Source organism: Notamacropus eugenii, chromosome 7 (genome assembly GCF_028372415.1).
Source record: "Notamacropus eugenii isolate mMacEug1 chromosome 7, mMacEug1.pri_v2, whole genome shotgun sequence".
In the NCBI taxonomy this organism is placed as follows: domain Eukaryota; kingdom Metazoa; phylum Chordata; class Mammalia; order Diprotodontia; family Macropodidae; genus Notamacropus; species Notamacropus eugenii.
Window position 1 is genome coordinate 61,114,821 of NC_092878.1, and position 16,657 is coordinate 61,131,477.

A 16,657-nucleotide genomic window follows, 5' to 3' on the forward strand; every position below is an offset into this window, starting at 1 on the left:
TATAGCCTATTTTACTAGAGTACTAAAAGTGACCTCAGAAGACCTGGTTTCTGTGGCTTCAGACATTTACTTAAAGCTGTGTGACCTAGGCAAGCCACTTAAAATCTTTAAGTTTCACTTTCACCTCTGTAAAATGAAGATGTTGGAATTGATGACCTGGCTGTTGTGGTAATTTTAAATCTTTTTTTGCGTGTGTCATAGACCCCCTTGTCAGTTTGGTGAGGCCTATGGACTACTGAGAATAATGTTTTAAAGGCAAAAAAAAAAAAATGTATATGATTGTAAAGGTAACCAAAGGATGGTGAAAACTGATACCACTTTGTCCCATCCAGGTTCACGGATCCCCATTACACTGAGGCTGGGAGATATCTTTTGCCTTTCTTGGTATCCATCCCCAAATCTTAGCACACAACCTGGCACGTTATAGGCACTTAATAAATGCTCACCGGCTGACTGAAATTTATCTATTGGACTCCAAGTTAACCCTCCAGTTCCAAAATTATGACCTTATAAGAAAGCTGAATCCAATAACAGATAAAGGCTTTAAAAGGCTGGGGGACTGAGGGAGCGGAAGGAGCGTGATTAGAGGGAGGGTAGTTTGAGGGACGGTGGCAGACTCGGGGTCAGGGGGTGAGCAGAAGGGGTCTCCCGGGCAGAGGAGGGTAGGGCTTGGGGCTGAATGGAGGGTGAGGCAAGGCTGGCGATTAGGGGCAATCCACCTGACACCTTCATCCGGGCTGAGGCTCGGCAGGAGAGCGGAAGCAGGAGCGCGCAGCCAGGAGCCACAGCCTCGGGAAGAAGGGGGCCGGGGGCCGGGGAGCGCTCTGGCGGGGAGGTGGCGTCCGCCACGTCCGTCCCTGGAGGGGGATGGAGGAAGGCCCCCTTCCGCGTACCGTCTGTCATTCCCGCGGCTGCACGCACGGGTTAGGCAGGAAGCATGGACGAAGCGCCCACCGCAGGCCGGGCAGAGCCGGGAGACGCAAAAGCGTTAAAGGCACGAAAGGGAGGGGGCGGCGCGGGGGCCCCTCCGTCCCTCGATTTCTGGGCGTTCTCGGCTTTCTGGGGTACGCACCTGCGGCGGGGACCGGACAGTCCCCCGCTCCGGCTCCAGCCTGCGCGCCCTCGCCGGCTCCCGAGGGGAGCAGAGAGTCCGACATCTGCAGCCCGGCCCTGCCCGGCCCAGCCCAGCCCCTCCGTAGCGCGTCCCCGCAGCCGCGAGGTCGCCAGCCGGAGAGACTGAACGAACTTGCTCCGGAAACAGCCGAAGCCCGAAGACCGCGACGAGGCGGAAAGAGCCGAGAGACGAGGGAGCCGGCCCGGAAGGAGCGTCCACGGGAGCTGTCGTCCTTCCGAAAGGTTCCGCCTCATTCGGGGCCCGTCCGCCCCGGTTCTTGCGTGGAGGAGGAGGAGGGGAAAGGCCGGTAAAGAGGAAACTGGCCGGAGACGTTAACCAGTGCCCTCTTTGGAGGCACTAGATTAGAACATGGCCAGAAAAAGCGAGAGGAGCCCGGGGGACGGGTGGGACGGGGCACTTCCGGAAGTCGTGGTCTCCATAGAGACGCTCCCGGAAGTGCAGGTTGCCACGGAGGCCGGGAGCGTCGTCCTCCTGGCGCGACAATGGAGCGTCTGCCCGAGGATGATTCCTCCAAGCCTGGGGAGGATGGCGACCCGGAGACCACCGGCTCTGAGAAAAAAGCAGGCCCAGAGCCGCCTCCGGAGAGGACTAGATCTGAGGCGGAGACTTCTGAGGACACTGAAGCCGAGTCCCAGGAGCAGCGGCGGATCCCTCCAGACACCGGACCGAAGGACTTCTCTCAAGAGACCACCGAGGAAGCGCCTCCCGAAAAAGCAGGGTCAGAGATTCCCGAGGGCACCCCGGCAGAAGCTCCCCAGAGCACTGAAGGCCCGACCCAGGAGGAGCCCGAGAAAACTGAGGCAGAGACTTCTCTGGATGCCAAAGTCCAGTCCCAGGAGGAGTTACAGCCAGGGATCCCTCAGGACTTAACTCTACAGAGCACTGAGGAAGAGTCATTTGCAAAGGCAGAGCCAGAGATTCCTGAGGAAACTGAGGCAGGGATTTCTGTGAGTGCCACAGTCCGGTCCCAGGAGGAGTTAAAGCCTGAGATCCCTCAGAAAACTAATCTTGAGGACTTAACTCAACAGGGCACTGAGGAAGAATCCCTTGAAAGGGCAGAGTTAGAGATTCCTAAGGAAACTGAGGCAGAGACTTCTCTGGATGCCAAAGTCCAGTCCCAGGAAGAGTTACAGCCAGGGATCCCTCAGGACTTAACTCTACAGAGCACTGAGGAAGAGTCCCTTGAAAGGGCAGAGTTAGAGATTCCTAAGGAAACTGAAGCAGAGGCTTCTCTGGATGCCAAAGTCCAGTCCCAGGAGGAGTTACAGCCAGGGATCCCTCAGGACTTAACTCTACAGAGCACTGAGGAAGAGTCATTTGCAAAGGCAGAGCCAGAGATTCTTGAGGAAACTGAGGCAGGGATTTCTGTGAGTGCCACAGTCCGGTCCCAGGAGGAGTTAAAGCCTGAGATCCCTCAGAAAACTAATCTTGAGGACTTAACTCAACAGGGCACTGAGGAAGAATCCCTTGAAAGGGCAGAGTTAGAAATTCCTAAGGAAACTGAGGCAGAGACTTCTCTGGATGCCAAAGTCCCATCCCAGGAGGAGTTAAAGCCAGAGATCCCTCAGGAAACTAAGCCTGAGGACTTAACTCAACAGGGCACTGAAGAAGAGTCCCTTAAAAGGGCAGAGTTAGAGATTCCTAAGGAAACTGAGGCAGAGACTTCTCTGGATGGCAAAGTCCAGTCCCAAGAAGAGTTACAGCCAGGGATCCCTCAGGACTTAACTCAACAGGGCACTGAAGAAGAGTCCCTTGAAAGGGCAGAGTTAGAGATTCCTAAAGACACTGAGGCAGAGACTTCACTGGATGCCAAAGTTCAGTCCCAGGAGGAGTTACAGCCAGGGATCCATCAGGAAACTAAGCTTGAGGACTTAACTCAACAGGGCACTGAGGAAATGTCCCTTGAAAGGGCAGAATTACAGATTCCTACGGAAACTGAATCAGAGACTTCTCTGGGTGCTAAAGCCCAGTCCCAGGAGGAGTTAATGCCAGGGATCCCTCAGGAAACTAAGCCTGAGGACTTAACTCAACAGGGCATTGAGGAAAAGTCCCCTTTGAAGGCAGAGTGGGAGATTCCTACTTCTCACAGCAATGAAGTTGAGCTGCAGAAGAAATTAGAACCAGAGATCCCTCAGGAAACTCAGCCCGAGGAAGAAGTGAAACCTGAATTTCCCAAGGAAGGCAGACTGGAGCCAAGCAAATATAAGCATTCCATTGAAAGCACTGAGGTTGAGACAGAATCCAGGGTTTTGGATTCTGCCACAGATGTGTCCTCCTCAGAAAGTGCCATAGAGTCCTCTAGAGAACTCATCAGATTTCAAAAGGCTGTTAGGATGCCCAAAACCAAGACCTTAAAAATTGCGGTGCCCTTGACTGAGAGTAAGAAAGAACCTTTTAATGGAAAGAAATCTAAAAAAGTCATTAAGCAAGTAAAGAAAGAAGTAGTTGTGTTTGAAACCCATCCTGAACCTGACATCCAAGAAGAACCAAAAAAATCGGAAAATGTTGAGACACAACCTTTTTACCTCACATGGAGCCCAGAAGATGTTGCAGAGTGGATTAGTCAACTAGGGTTTCCCCAATATAAGGTAATACAATGTTAGCTCAAATTTGTATATAGATTTATGGTTTACAAAGCACTTTTCCTCTCCCAACCCTATCTCCTTCTTTTGTAAATGCAAGAATGCTGAATTTAAGTGATTTAGGTACTGGCACTCTAGTGACCAGTAGGTGAAGCCAGGACTCAACTCAGATCCTTTGCCTGGAAGTCATGCACTCTCTTCCACAGCATCTCTTTTGATCCCACTGCATTTGATTCACTTCTTCAGTAGAAGTGTAGAAATGAGTAACTTTTTCTTGAATTGAAAAGAAAGAGCATGAATCTGGGATTAAGAAATTTGAGTTCTAATTCTGGTCCTGTCACTGACTGGATGTGTGACATTGAAAAAATGATTTAACCATTTCTTAAATTGGGAATAAATACTACTTGTACACTTCATTAAGGATGTAAAGGTATCTAAGAAATATATATGCAAAGAACTTCAAACTCTTTAAATGCAGAGCATATTTATTTAAGAATGAAAGGCATCATTCGATAAAGTTATCCCTTCAGTGCCTCCTCTTGGTAGTATGGAAATGACACCCTAGATGTGTGAAGGCTTTGTCAAGAGAAGGCAGCTTGGTGTAATGGATGGAAGGGCTGGCCTTTAATAGCTAGCTGCATGCCCTGAGGCAAATCGCTTAATTTCATTTTTCAAATTCTGGAACTCTCTAATGCTCTTAAATTGAATGAAGATTAAGTCCTCTCTGTCTTCGAAGTTCACTCAGTGGTGAAATCACTGATAGGAACAAAAAAATATATCAGCAATCACAAATTTTGGCATATCCTACTAAGCTCCAGAAGGGCCAGAGGAACAGGCCCAAGGCGTTTGCTGTCCTAAGACCCATCTAGTTAAATATGGAAGCTTATATCACTAGGGGAGGAATTTTCTGGACTACAGTGATACAAAGATCATCTAATAAATTGTAAAGGTGCTACTAAACCTTAGATATTTTGAAGTATTTATTATGCACCCCAATTATAGCCATTTTCTCTTACATTCAGCAAGCATTCATTAAGCACCTACATGCTATGGATATACATCCAAAAATGAAACCGCTTCTTCTTTCAAGGACCTTACATTCTATTGGAGGAAACAGCAGGTACTACACAGAGATGTAAATACAAGACGCATGCAAAGTATGTGAAAGGTAATTAAAGGTTGGGGATGAAACTAGCCACTGTAGAGATCAAAATAGGCCTCATGGAGGTTAACCAGATTGGTCAGAACTTGGACTACGCCATTCCTGCCAAAATGGCCTATTGTACTATATGTACTCGGCACATGACATCCCATCTTCCCACTCAATGCCTTTGTACAAGTTTGGAATTCACTTCTTTCTCAGGATCAAGGTTCATCTCAAGTTTCTGGAATAAGAGGTTGAACAATTTACACAGACATCCCCATTCTTGGGAATTCTTCCTTCCCCTACAATTTATAGTAAACCCAATTTAAGGATTCTGTCTCTAGTTCTGTATAGTAATGTTTTTGATATGTGATCTTCAAGATAGGTTCTTCAGTGCTTTTTCATGTTATTATAATGGCAGCTCTACGACCAAAGATTTAGAATACTCTGATTACAGTTTCCCTTAAAATATGTCAGCAACCAAATGTATCATTATGTCATTCTAATTTAAAGAGTCAGTACTTTAATTTCAGGAGTCAGAAAATTATTTTATTAGAAAAATGTTGGTCATGATAGAAGGAAACCTCATATTAGAAGACTTTTTTCATAATAAGGCACCACCAGGACAAATTATTTCATTTCCTTCCTAATTCCCAATAACTATAACACTTTGTACCATTAACCTGCATTTCCAAACACCATGACAATTTGCAATAGTATTTTGGGCCATTATAACTATAGTCAGATTTCTAAAAGTTTTTAAATGCTGCTGACCTTACAGTCAGTTGTCACTGAAACATGAACCATTTTTGTTTATTCTTCCCATAATTTAAGATTTTTAAAAAGTTTAATGTATGCTCTAATACTTGATACACAATTCTTAAGTTTATATATGAAAAACATTTTTCCTGACTCATGCCTCATCATACATGAATTACAGTGCACATGTACATGTCATATGACAACCTATGACGTATGACCACAATGGGAGCTTCACCTTGATTTTACAGCGATTAGAAATTAACAAGTGAAGAATGTCTTCAGGATTCAAAATGCTATTTAAATAAAAATAAAAATGGTAATTTTATTTCCTTGTGGCAGCACTTATCTTAGGGCAATTCTCATTTTGCTGTACAAAGTAACAAATTCTTTATTAGAAGGGTGATAGATTATTAAGAATTATGACAACAGAAAGAAGTAAACAGATCAAACCATGTTGCTTTAAGGTTAAAGGATAGATAGAAATGGAACAGGCCAAATGAGCTCTGTGGTAACACCAAGGAAATGGCCTCCTTGGTGGGGTTGCTACCAGGTATTCTCCATAAAAGGAGATGGGAAGGCTAGGAAAAATTTTACATTTCTAAGGTAGTAAATGAATGAATAGAATTGGGTTGAAAATGAATTGAAAAGCTCTTCACTATGTACAAAGGGCAGCCAGGTAGTATAGTGGATAAAGTACTGGGTTTGCAACCAGAAAGACTCAGCTTCATGAGTTCAGATCTGGCCTCAGACACTTACTTAAACTTTGTGACCCTGGGCAAGTCATTTAACCCCATTTGCTTCATCTGTAAAATGAGCTGGAGAAGGAAATGGCAAACCACTGCCGTATCTTGGTCATGGAGAATAGAACTCAACTGAAAAGCAGTGTAACAACAAATGTACAAAGCACTGTGTTCTAAGCGATGGGGACCCAAATAGAAAAGTGAACCCAGTAGAGTAGTATTTGCCATTTGTGCGGCTCTGAGCACAATAATTGCACCAGGTTGTTTGGGAGAAATTAGACTTAAATAAGAGTCTACCACAGAGTGGGGAGGATATCCGAATTAGGGACTGTGGTATTGGAAGGCAGGCAGAGGGATATAAAGTGAGTCAGATTATTCAAGGAAGAAGGAAGTAATATATTGGGACAGATGAGGAAAATGAGGTCTCAAGAGATATACAGACATTATTTTAATACATTGTTTGTTGGAAGTCATATATACCTTGGAACAACAGCTTTTAAGGTTAAAAAATAATCTTCAGTTCCTTTTTCTCATTGTTACTCAAACTAGCCAAGAGTTCATTTTCTTCACCTTCAGTTTATCAAAATGAATATTAGTCTGAGATCCCATATTTCTCCTTCAATTTAAACACCAATTGTGGAATAAAGAAGCACTGGTTGTAGCATGAGAGGAGAATGAACCTGTAATTTTTAAAGGGAAATTTGGATAACTAAGGTGGTAAGCCTGGCTGGAAAAAAAACAGTTATAATAAAATTAAAGCTTACTTTTCTAAGCATAGGACTAGAAACAATCATGATTTCTATTTCTTTCTTTTGCTGCCTGCAGTACATCTTTCAAGTGACATTCTTGTTGTACTGACAGGAATGTTTTACAACAAATTTCATCAGTGGCCGGAAACTCATCCATGTTAACTGTTCAAACCTTCCTCAGATGGGGATAACAGATTTTGAGGACATGAAGGTGAGCGATGTTTACAAAGAATTCCTTTAGAGCTGTGTAACTTACTTCAGTAGGTCTGCAATCAGTTGACTATCATCTTTTCTCCAAAACTGACATCTTCCTAACTTTTCCTTCTTTCTCCTAATCCAGGGTACCATCATGCTCCCAAATCTTCCATGCTAAAAACCTGTCATCTTTGAATCTTTCATCTGTCCTGCTTCCTATATGTTATATTTTCTATTCTTTTCCATTTTGAACTCTGTCACCCTAATGCAGACCTTTATCACCTTATGCCGGGATTCCTTAACAGGTTCTTAAGTCGTTTTTCTATTTCCACTCATTTCTCTTTTTCAATCCTTCTGAACTACTACCATATTAATCATCCTAAAACATTCTTTGTTCCTCTACAAACAGGCCCCAGCCTGCCTTTCTCGAGTAATCACAGAATTACAGAGTTGGAAAAAATCTCAGAGGTCATCTAGTTAAACCTAAGCAAAAATTATATCTATAAGAAGCCAGAAGAGCAGTCATCTCCCTACTGCCCTACATGCAGACTATGCTTTAGCTATATTAATATCTCTCTCAAACATTGTTTATACCATCCTCCTCATCTAGATTGATCTACTACTTTCCATCTTGTCTGAATTCTGTCCATTCAAACTCAAGTCCCATCCACTTCAATAAAGCCTTTCCTAACAACTCCAGCTCATATAATCTTCTCCTTTGAATGCATATAGTGCTATATGGGATGCTTATTTGGCACTTAAGAATATGCCTTCTTGTGCTGGTAGATACCACTTTGTGTATATTTATTTGCCTTCTCTCCTCAACTAGATTATATGCAAGCTGAAGAGACAGGTCTGTGTTTTAAACTTCTTTGTAGCCCTTTCAGCATCTTGTCAGTACTCTGTTTGATATGGGTGATGTCTTTTGATTTGTGTGTAAATTGGATTTAAGTGAGGCAGAGTTGCACGAAGCCATTAGCTTTACTGTCTCCTCCAGAGCCATCATAGTCCAATGGCAGGGCAGAGTCAAGATGGCTAGTGATGGCTCAGATTCCTGGCTCAATAAAAAGGCAGATGAAATTTAGTTTTATGCTGATAGTAACAATCCAAAGTGCTTTTGTGACCCCCCTGAAAGCTATTTATGGACCAAAAACCTATGGTGCATCACAAATACTCAGTGTTGATGGAGCCACATTGATTAGTGATAAGGACATGATCCTAGAAAGAGGGGCTGAACACTTCCATAGTGTTCTCAACAGACCATCATCAATCAATACTGAGGCTATAGACCACTTACATCAGCTTGAAATCAGTTCCTCCTTAGCTGAACTTCCATCTGAAGAAGAGGTTTTGAGGGCCATTAGGTTCCTTTCATGCGGCAAAGCACCTGGTGCCATGTTGTCAAATGCTTTCAGTGAGGATAGCTACCTATCCTCAACTACCATACTGATGGTAAGTTCTTTAATTTGAAAAGCCAAGACCAAAATGGAGGGAGTGTTGGTGATTTTCTGTTTGCAGATGATTGTGCACTCAATGCAGCCTCTGAAGCTGAGATGCAACAAAGTATGGATCAATTCTCTGCTGCCTGTGCTAATTTTGGCCTAGTAATTAAGACCAAGAAAACACAGATGCTCCATCAACCACTATCACACCATCCATACATGGAACTATTGGTTACAACAAATGGAGAAGTCTTGAATGCTGTGGATAAGTTCACTTACCTTGGTGGTGTACTTTCCAGAGATGTACACATTGACAATGTGGTTGACACATACATTGCCAGAGCTAGCTCAGTGTTTGGGAGGCTCCAAAGAAAAGTTTGGGAGAGAACAGGTATTAGACTGACTCCCAAACTGAAGATCTACAGAGCCATTCTGCTGACCTCATTGTTGTATTTCTGTGAAACATGGACAATCTATCAGCTCCATGCCAGGAAACTGAATCACTTCCATTTGAACTATCTTAGGAAGATTCTGAAGATGACCTGGCAGGATAAGGTACCAGACACTGAAATCCATGCTTGAACTGAACTGTCAAGCATTCAAACTATGCTTCAGAGAGCACAACTCCAATGCTCTGGCCATGGTTCCAATGCAAAATGTATGCTTGCCAAAAAGACTATTTTATGGAGAACTCACATGGGTCAGGTGATCTCATGGTGTTCAGAAGAAGCAATACAAGGACACTCTCAAGAGCTTTGGATTTGACTGTGCAACACGGGAGACACTGGTACAGGACCACTCAGCATGGCATGCCCCCATCAGAAAGGGTTCTTTGAGTAAAGCAGAATTGAACCAGCATAAAGGAAACGTAGGATGCACAAATTTGGAGTAACCACCTCAAATGTTCACATGGACTATCTGTGCCCAATCTGTGGTAGAGCATTCCGAGCTCATATTGGCCTGATCAGCCATAGTCAGACATACTGAAACTTCACTTTATCATGGTGATGTCATTTTGGTCCTCTTTGAGAACGAAGGAAAACAACCAGTATTCTGTTTATAATGTACTTAATAAATATCTTTTAATTGTTTTTAAGGAAAAAAATCAGGTCAGCTATGTATTTCATTAAGTTTGTTCCAGATGGGGCCAAATAATGTTTGTAGTAGCAACAGATAGGCCTAGAATGTAAACAAAGAGAGTGGGAGAAGGGCAGAGGAAAAAGGGAGGAAGAGAGAACTAGAAAAGAGGTATATATGATAGGGAATAAGCTAGGTGATGCCATGTAAAGTGCTGATAGTGGAGTCTGGAAGATCTGGGTTCAAATTCAGTCTTACTATCTGTGTGATCCTGGGCAAGTCACTCAACCTCACTCAGCCTCCATTTGCCAACAGGTAAAATGAGAATACTAATAGCAGCTACTTCACAGGATTGTTATACCGATAAAATGAAATCATTCATGTAAAGCACCCTGTAAACCTTAAAAAGCTAGTAATTAGCACAGTGCAGTGACTTCTCAACAGCTCACCTCCGGTGATGCTGGGATCTGCCCTGGCCCTACTCTAGTCCAAATGATATTGCTGAGATGGTAAGGGAATGGCAACTAGTAATATCCAAGCTGTATTATTGACATATGGATCTAGAAAACTACCTCTAATCCCACACAAACACCTACTTTTATTGGAAATGAAACTGCTGAACAAACGTCATCAGTCACAAAACAGTATATTTTTCACGTGTACATCCTGATCTTGCTCCTAGCAGGGTGACTCTTGAGAAAAATCACTTACTCTTTCTCTGCCTGAGGTTTTAATTTTTTTTTTTTAAATCTAAAGTAAAGGGGGTTAGATGGACTAAGGTCCCTTCCAAAAGAATTGTGGTTGTGTATTTATTTATTTATTGTCATGGCTACAAGAAGATGTCACTTACTGACAAGTAGTGTTGTCTTCAAAGGAAAGGAAAAGAAATAAAGACATTACTTTCTGAGTGTATAAGCAATTCTGTGATCGTCATTATCTATTTTTTCTAATTAAGCATGTATATGAACTTACAAATAAGGGATAAGTTAGATAAGTGGTTGTAATTCTTCCCCCAAAATAGAAACAAACTTCTTAACCAGTTAAGTTCTAGGAAGTTCAGTGCTGATCATCAGAAAGTATCAGTAGTATCCACTCTCATTTTGTAAACCAGGTTAGCGTACTCTTTGCATTGTCTTCCAAAGTAGAAGCTTTTTTGTTTTATATCACTTTCATTTCCAAATATATTCCTCTGTCCCCTGCTCATGTGGTTATTCCTTCTAACAGAGAAGAAAAAAGTTCAGGAAAAGTAACCAACACATCAACCAAATCTGACAGTATATGTACTGTTCCACACCTCCTAGTCCCCCACTAAAGATAAGAGGGAAAGGTGCATTTTCTCATCTCTTCCTCAGTAACATTTGGTCGAGATACTTACCTTACTGTGGGTATTAGTATGTGTATTGTAGATAATATTGTGTAAACAATTTTCCTGATTCTGCCTTCTTCGCTTGATATCCTTTCAAATTAGTTTTCCCATGCTTCTCTGAATTATTTATATTCATTGTTATTTACAGCACAGATGTTCCATTACAAATTACCAAAATTTGTTTAGCCATTCTCCAAACAATGGGTAACTTTTGTTTCCAGTTCTTTGCTACCACAAAAAAAAAAATCCTATAAATGTTTTGGGATACATGAAATCTGTATTTCTATTTTTAATTGTGATATAAGCCTAGTAGCAAGGTCTCTGGGTCAAATGTATGAATATTTTAGTTGCTTTTTTTAAAAGCATAATTCCAAATTGTTTTCCAGAATAGTTGAATTGATTCACAGCTCCATTAAGTGTATTAGTATCAGGCTTTTTGGTTTTCCTGTTCAGAACCCTTTGCTAGGTCCTAGGAGAGACACAAAGATGATGAATAGGAGACAGCTGTCATTCTCATGGAGATTATGATTTAATAAGGGGCATATAACACATAGCAGTAGACAAAAATGAGTAAGAGAGATGCCAGCTGCTGCACAAGGTCTTGGGGCTGAGAGTAGGCTTAATATCAGGGAATCAGGAAAGGCTTAATAGAAGTAGTGGCATTTGAGCCAAGTTGAAAAGGATGTGAATAGGTTTTCAAAAGATGGAGATTGGGAGGAAAGGCATTCCAAGCACTGAGGACTTCATAAGTAACAGCCTTGAGATAAAGGAAAGTACAAAATGTATTTTTAAGGATGTATGAAAATAACCCAGTTTTTCCTGGAATGTATATGAATCTGTGCAAGGGGATTAGAAGAGGTTGAAAAGGTAGGATGGTAGCAGATTGTGAGGAATCTTAAATGCCAGATTAAGGAGTTCACACTTTCTTTGGGATGGATTAAGAACCAATGAAGAGTTTTGAACAGAAGAGTGATGTAATAGGATCTGTTCATAAGGAGTATTAATCCATCACTGGTATGAAAGGGCAGGTGGTGGGCAAGCAAGAGGGAGATGTCTTAAAGTAAAAGACACAGGTTAAGTGAACTGGGTAAGAAGTCACCTTTTTTCATTCAGCTAGTGGAGGGAGATATCAGAACCGCTAGATCTTATTTCTCACTTTTGATAAGATGGAACCTTGATAAGAAGCAGTTCTTATTCTAAAAAATTGGTGGGACACAAACAGGAGGATCCTTTGGTTTGCCACCTCTGTCTTACAGAGCACAGATAATTAAACTGAACTCATAAGCTACATGTGGCAATTTGGAGTTCTTCAATATCTCTAACTTCTGTATTAGAATACAGTACATTTGATTCCATAGGACATACAGTAGGCATGTGGCCATTTTGATAAATGACTGTAAAATTCTTGAGGGTTATATAACTATTGCATTCCTCTGCTTTAATGATAATGGTAAGAATTTCTGTAAGAATATCTGAAATTGGCCATTTAAATCACCTTAAGCATGGGACCAGCACATACATAAAAAATAGATAAGAGAAGCCTGGCTCACAGCTATTGAGAAAGGAGAGAAGGAGGTTCAAGAGCCAGAATGGATTGAGGGTTCTAGATTCTTTCCCAAAGGAGAAGGAGTGGGGTATTGGGAGGAGTCACATTTGGCTCTTCCTTCTTTTTCTACAAAAGCCAAAATGTAAAATGAGTAATTTAGGGAAATCAAATGGGAGATTTCAAGCTCTGCTTACTAGCTTTTGTGAGCCCTCAAATTCCCTAAAATGTAAAATGGTCAAACTAGACTGGATAAAACCTCTAAGCTTCCCTCCAGCACCAAATCTGTGATACTTTCATTAAAGTCTCTGAATCTCATCAGCTATAGCCCTTAGATACTTTAGTTGCCACGTACCTCACTTAGTATCAAGGGTAGTAGTCACTGCCATTTATTCCACTTTCCCTCCTTGACCAGGCTAAAAAAACTTGCAAGTATAAAATGTGAGGAGAGGCAGCTTGACTGCTGCAGGGCTTAGAGCCATCTAAACTTTCACAGAGAAGTTAATTATATATAGAATTCTGTATCTCTTAGTGTGAATGATAAATTTTGCAATCTTGAAACCACATTCCATATCCTCTTTCGTTACATTCTAACAGTATTTTTCATAGTTAAATGCCCATCCAGATGCAGAATGTAAAGCTAGATTAGTACTGCTACAAACTGAATTAAAACTGAAATTTGAAAAATTGAGTTGCAAGTGAAAAATTGAAAGTAGAATATCAAGTTGGTGATGAGATTGATTTTAAAAAAAGGTATTAATATCAAAGAAAAGTCAGCTAGGTGGCACAATGGATAGAGTGCTGGCCCTGGATTCTGGAAGACTCATCTTCCTGAGTTCAAATACAGCCCCTGACACTTCTAGCAGTGCTACCCTGGGCAAGTCATTTAACCCTGTTTATCTGAGTTTCCTCATCTGTAAAATGAGTTGGAGAAGGAAATGGCAAACAACTCCAGTATCTTTTGCCAAGAAAACATCAAATTGGGGTCACAGAGTTGTGCATGACTGAAATTACAGACCAATATCAAAGAAAAGGGGAAAGGACCTATTTATACAAAAATATTTATAGCAGCTCTTTTTATGGTGGGCAAAGAATTGGGAATCACGATGATTCCTATCAATTGGGGAACAGCTGAACAAATTGTGGTATGTAATTGTGATGGAATACTATTTTGCTATAAAATATGATGAGCAGGATGGATTCAAAAAAACCTATATGGAAAAAACAACAACAAAAAAAACCTATATGACTTACATGAACAAAGTGAAGTGAGCAGAACCAGGAGAACACGGTACACATAACAGCAATATTATAAGGATAATCAACTATGAAAGACTAAGCTGATAAAACAATGATCCAAGATAATTCCAAGGGTGATGCTTGTTGTTCAGCTGTCTAACTCTTCGTGACCCCCATGGACCCCATAGCACACCCTTTTGTCCACTATTTCTCAAAGTCTGTCCAATTTCACGTTTATTGTTTCCATGACATTATCCATCTCATCGTCTGCCTTCCCTTTTGCTTTTTGCCTTAAGTTTTTCCCAATATCAGGGTCTTTTGCAATGAGTCCCATCTTCTCTTTATGTGGCTAAAGTATTTAAGCTGCAGCTTCAGTATTTGACGTTCCAGTGAGTGGCGTGAATTAATTCCTTTAAGTATTGACTGATTTGATCTCCCTGCTGTTCAAGGGACTCTTAAAAGTCTTCTTCAGCACCACAATTCAAAGCATTGATTCTGTGCTACACAGCTTTCCTCATTGCCCAACTCTCACAATCATACATTGCTACTGGAAAAACTATAGCTTAGACTATATGGACCTTTGTCAGTTCTACTTTTTAGTATCCTGTCCAGATTTGCCATAGCTTTCCTTCCAAAGAGCAAGCATCTTCTATTATCATGGTTATAGTCGTCATCTGCAGTGATCTTTGAGCCCAAGAATATAAAATCTGACACTGCTTTAATTTCTTCTTCTATTTGCCAGGAAGTGATGGCAGCAGTTGCCAAGATCTGTTTTCTTATATTAAGCTTCAAGCCAGCTCCTCTTTCACCCTCATCAAGAGGCTTAATTCCTCTTCCCTTTCTTCCATCAGAGTAGTATCATCTACATATCTGAAATTGTTATTTTTTCCAGGAAACTTATTTCCAACTTTATTCATCCAGCCCAGCATTTCATATACAAGTTAAATAATGTGACAGTATACAGCCTTGTTTTACTCTTTTTCATATCTTAAGCTAATCAGTCATTCCATGTTCAGTTCTAACTGTTGCTTCTTAGCCTTATGCAGGCTCCTCAGGAGATAGGTAAGATGATCTGCTACACCTTTCTCTTTGAGGATTTTCCACATTTTCTTGTGATTCACACAATTAGTCTAGCTAATGAAACAGAAGTAGATGTTTTTTCCGGAACTCCCTTGCTTTCTCCATAATCCAATGAAGATGGGCAATTTGGTCTCCAGTTCCTCTGCCTCTTTGAAAACCAGCCTGTTCCTCTGATAATTCTCAGTTCACATATTACTGAATCCTAGCTTGCAGAATCTAAAGCATAACCTTACTGGTATGTAAAATGAGCATAATTGTTCATTAATTTGAACATTCCTTGGCATTGCCCTTCTTTAGGATTGGGACTTAAACTGATCTTTTCCAATACAGTGGCCACTGTGGTTTTTCCAAATTTACTGGCATGTTGAATGCAGCTCTTTAATGCTATCCACCTCTAGAGAAAGAACTGATGTACTCTGAGTGCAGATTGAAGCATACCTCTAAATTTTTGTTTATTTTTATTGCTTTATCTTGTTTGTGTTTTCTTTTGCAACTTGGCTAATATGGAAATAGGGTTCACAAAACTGAATTGCTTGCATTCTCGAAGAGAGAGAGAGGTGGGAAGGAGGGAGAGAATTTGGAAATCAAAATTTTTTTAAATTATTGTTAAATTTTTTTACATGTAATTGGGAAATATTTAATGAAAAAACAAGAGGTATCAGTAAAAATGATTTCAGTTAAATTTTTAAGGATGACTCTGGAAAGATAGATGGAATATATTCTTTAAAATACAGTTTTTGCAGATATAGAAAATAAAAAGTTAATTTGAGCTTAAAGTTAGCTCTTTAGTGTTTACTTGTTTCAAAGTTACTATTTAGTTTTTGCCAATCCAGTAATTTCTTTAGTTCTATTAACTGATATCATTTCTCTTTTTAAATTGTAAGTTGACTGAATTTCTCACAAGTAGGCCCTTTGAGTAGTGGCCATTATGGCTCTTGCCCTGAATTACCTGATCTTACAGTTGTTAAGCTGCTCAACTAAATGAGATATGAATTCATCTGGTAACATCTAATATGGGGGAATAGAAAACCTGATAAGTGATACTTTGAGATTCATTTCACACTCATATGTGAATTTCTCTTAGAAAATTGTTAGCTTGTGGTAAGAACAGACTTATTGGGTTCTGACTTATTGCATCATTATAATTTCATGTAGAAATAACTTAAGGATTTAGAGAGATCTAGGAAATTAGGAGGAGCACTTTTGATTTAGCTGTACTTAAGTTAGGACAGTTGTCCCATTAAAAGACATTTTTCTTGGATTTCAGGTCATTTCACGTCACACACGGGAGCTACTTGGAATTGAAGAACCATTATTCAGTCGCAGTATTTCCCTTCCCTATCGGGATAACATGGGCTTATTTTTGGAACGAAAAGCTCATTCTGGGGTGAAATCTGATGCTTTGACCCTATCTCAGTTTGTCAAAGAAGCAAGGTTAGAGGTCTGTGTTGCTGATGAATCAAAAGTCAAGCCCCGCCCAAAAAGAAAGAAAAAATCCTATTTGCTTCGTTTAAAAGATCAAATTAAATTAATTTAGAGGATTTTTCCCCCTAGTAAGAACTCAGAGAGTCAGAACTACTGGTTCTTTTCCTAGCTCTACTAC

General features: G+C 40.9%; 2 protein-coding genes across 3 annotated transcripts in view; one reads left to right on the forward strand and one right to left on the reverse strand.

Moving 5' to 3' along the window:
* Positions 1-1,485, reverse strand: part of TMED8 (transmembrane p24 trafficking protein family member 8) — a 24,535-nt gene extending 23,050 nt beyond the window's left edge. The window contains exon 1 of the mRNA XM_072622360.1: positions 1,073-1,485. Coding sequence (XP_072478461.1) covers positions 1,073-1,157 — 85 coding nt within the window. The 5' untranslated portion in view covers positions 1,158-1,485. The remainder of the gene's footprint in view (positions 1-1,072) is intronic.
* On the forward strand, positions 1,427-16,614 carry SAMD15 (sterile alpha motif domain containing 15). 2 transcript variants are annotated; one of them, XM_072622355.1, is made up of 3 exons: positions 1,427-3,723; positions 7,225-7,323; positions 16,322-16,614. In XM_072622355.1, the coding sequence occupies exons 1-3, from the start codon at positions 1,618-1,620 to the stop codon at positions 16,589-16,591; spliced, it is 2,475 nt and encodes an 824-aa protein (XP_072478456.1). In that variant the 5' UTR covers positions 1,427-1,617; the 3' UTR covers positions 16,592-16,614. The 2 variants fall into 2 exon arrangements, with proteins under 2 accessions (XP_072478456.1, XP_072478454.1); XM_072622353.1 differs by lacking the exon at positions 16,322-16,614 and having other exon boundaries at positions 1,543-3,723; positions 7,189-7,323.
* The last annotated feature ends 43 nt before the right edge of the window (positions 16,615-16,657 follow it).

Bases quoted from the DNA above. Each gene is read 5' to 3' on its own strand.
- SAMD15 (XM_072622355.1), top strand. From the start codon at position 1,618: ATGGAGCGTCTGCCCGAGGATGATTCCTCCAAGCCTGGGGAGGATGGC. The intron at 3,724-7,224 runs GTAATACAATGT...TTGTACTGACAG, and splicing joins TAGGGTTTCCCCAATATAAG to GAATGTTTTACAACAAATTT. The intron at 7,324-16,321 runs GTGAGCGATGTT...CTTGGATTTCAG, and splicing joins CAGATTTTGAGGACATGAAG to GTCATTTCACGTCACACACG.